This window comes from Eimeria maxima, genomic scaffold, assembly GCF_000499605.1.
Source record: "Eimeria maxima Weybridge genomic scaffold, Emw_scaff847, whole genome shotgun sequence".
Lineage (NCBI taxonomy): Eukaryota > Apicomplexa > Conoidasida > Eucoccidiorida > Eimeriidae > Eimeria > Eimeria maxima.
The window spans coordinates 1,836-3,206 of NW_013564001.1; the positions used below are offsets into that span (position 1 = coordinate 1,836).

General features: G+C 43.7%; 1 protein-coding gene across 1 annotated transcript; it reads right to left on the bottom strand.

The window, feature by feature from the left end:
• Positions 1-436: 436 nt before the first annotated feature.
• Positions 437-895, bottom strand: EMWEY_00044280 (hypothetical protein; the record flags this gene model as incomplete). Its single annotated transcript, XM_013479034.1, has 1 exon — positions 437-895. One exon carries the CDS (start codon positions 893-895, stop codon positions 437-439), a length of 459 nt encoding a protein of 152 aa, XP_013334488.1.
• Between the last annotated feature and the right edge of the window lie 476 nt (positions 896-1,371).

Below are 1,371 nucleotides of genomic sequence, written 5' to 3' on the forward strand. Positions count from 1 at the left end.
ATTTTTTTTTTTTTTTTTTTTTTTTTTTTTTTTTTTTTTTTTTTTATTCTTTATTTACCATTTTGTCCCCTTTTTTTTTCTCCTTTTTTCTCTCTTTTGCTGTCTTCTTTTTTTTTGTCTCTTTTTCTTTCTCTCTTTATGCCTCTGCCTCCTCTCCCTCTCTCTCTGTCTCCTCTCCCTCTCTCTCTGTCTCCTCTCTGTCTCCTCTCTGTCTCCTTCTCTCTGTCTCCTTCTCTCTGTCTCCTTCTCTCTGTCTCCTTCTCTCTGTCTCCTTCTCTCTGTCTCCTTCTCTCTGTCTCCTTCTCTCTGCCTCCTTCTTTCTGTCTCCTTGGTCTTTTTTTTCTCTCCTTTCTGTCTCTCAATTAATTTATTGTCTCCTTTTTCCTGTCCCCTTTTTTCTGTCCCCTTCTAATTAATTGTCTCCTTTTATTAACTGTCACCTTTTATTAACTGTCTCCTCCTTATTAAGTTTCTCCTCCTGATTAAGTGTCTCCTCCTCCTTATTATTAAGTGTCTCCTCCTCCTCCTGATTATTAAGTGTCTCCTCCTCCTCCTCCTGATTATTAAGTGTCTCCTCCTCCTGATTATTAAGTGTCTCCTCCTCCTTATTATTAAGTGTCTCCTCCTCCTCGTGATAATTAAGTGTCTCCTCCTCCTCCTCCTCCTCCTGATAATTAAGTGTCTCCTCCTCCTCCTCCTCCTCGTGATAATTAAGTGTCTCCTCCTCCTCCTCCTCCTCGTGATAATTAAGTGTCTCCTCCTCCTCCTCCTCCTCCTCCTCCTCCTTATTAAGTGTCTCCTCCTCCTCCTCCTCCTCCTCCTCCTTATTAAGTGTCTCCTCCTCCTGATTGTTTGATGAATTAGGTTGTTCTTCCTCGTTCTTTTTTATCAACATTACGTCCTCATCCTCTCCATGAAAAATGGCTACTAGAACCTCAAGAATTGCAGGTCCTCCTCCTGCTGCTGCTGCTGCTGCTGCTGCTGCTGCTGCTGCTGCTGCTCCTGCTCCTGCTCCTGCTCCTGCTGCTGCTGCTGTTGCTGCTGCTGCTGTTGCTGCTGCTGCTGCTGTTGCTGCTGCTGCTGTTGCTGCTGCTGCTGCTGTGGGCGAGTTGATATCGGAGGCTGAGGTTGCTGTGTGCCTTTAGGGTGTCTCCTTTTGTCTCCTTTTTGTCCCTTTTTCTCCTTTTTGTCTCCTTTTTGTCCCTTTTTCTCCTAATTGTCTCCTTTTTGTCTCCTTTTTATCCTTTTTGTCTCCTAATTGTCTCCTTTTGTCTCCTTTTGTCTCCTTTTGTCTCCTACAGGACTCAATAAATGAATTAATAGGATCTAAAGGTCCTTTTTGTCGTCTGTTTATTCGTCCATCAGGGACAG